Source organism: Asparagus officinalis, chromosome 10, assembly GCF_001876935.1.
Source record: "Asparagus officinalis chromosome 10, Aspof.V1, whole genome shotgun sequence".
Classification (NCBI taxonomy): Eukaryota; Viridiplantae; Streptophyta; class Magnoliopsida; order Asparagales; family Asparagaceae; genus Asparagus; species Asparagus officinalis.
The window spans coordinates 39,201,847-39,202,610 of record NC_033803.1 but is presented as its reverse complement, the minus strand read 5'-3'; the positions used below and the strand labels follow the sequence as shown (position 1 = coordinate 39,202,610).

Genomic DNA, 764 nt, shown 5'->3' with positions numbered 1-764 from the left:
AAATTCTCAGTTGTTAATCAAGCCAGTCTCGTTAGGCTACAGTCCAAAATCATTGGATCAATGCCATGCTTTCTGAATTCTGATGCAACGTCTTCGTCTTTAATTTACAGCAATGTGGTAGTAAGATATGTAGCCATCGTGGCACCTCATGACTCTCCCAATACTGATGGAGTAGACCCAGGTAACTAACATCCTATCTTTCGAAGTTAATGACGGTACCCAAACTAGTAAATATAACACCTGGCCCAAAACATTTCATCGTGTGTACAGATTCAAGCTCCAACGTCTGCATAGAGGACACCTTCATCTCAACCGGCGACGACCTAGTCGCCATTAAGAGCCGACATCACCGTCCGCAGGCTGACAGGCTCCACCCCGTTTTCCGGATTCTCCATCGGAAGCGAAGCTTCGGGAGGAATCCAGAACATCTTCGTCCAGAACATGAACATCTACAGCACAGGCATCGGCATCCACATCAAAACCAAAGCAGGCAGAGGCGGATACATAAAGAACGTCAGGATATCCGACGTCAACATGCGTAACGTTCGAAAGGGAGTGGTACTCACTGGAGACGCTGGGGACCACCCGGACGAGAATTTCAATGCGAACGCGCTTCCAGCCGTGGACGGGGTGACCATAAGGAACGTCTGGGGAGTCGGGGTGCAGCAGCCGGGGATGATTCAGGGGATCAGGAACGCGCCGTTCAAGAGAATTTGTATGGACAATGTGAAGCTTTCGGGGGGTTGGAAGAGGCGGGAAGCGCC

General features: G+C 50.4%; 1 protein-coding gene across 1 annotated transcript in view; it reads left to right on the top strand.

The window, feature by feature from the left end:
• LOC109826656 (probable polygalacturonase) overlaps positions 1-764 on the top strand; it is a 41,919-nt gene that overhangs the window by 1,182 nt on the left and 39,973 nt on the right. The window contains 3 exon segments of the mRNA XM_020393675.1: positions 111-181; positions 271-340; positions 342-761. Of these exon segments, the coding sequence (XP_020249264.1) occupies positions 111-181; positions 271-340; positions 342-761 (561 nt within the window).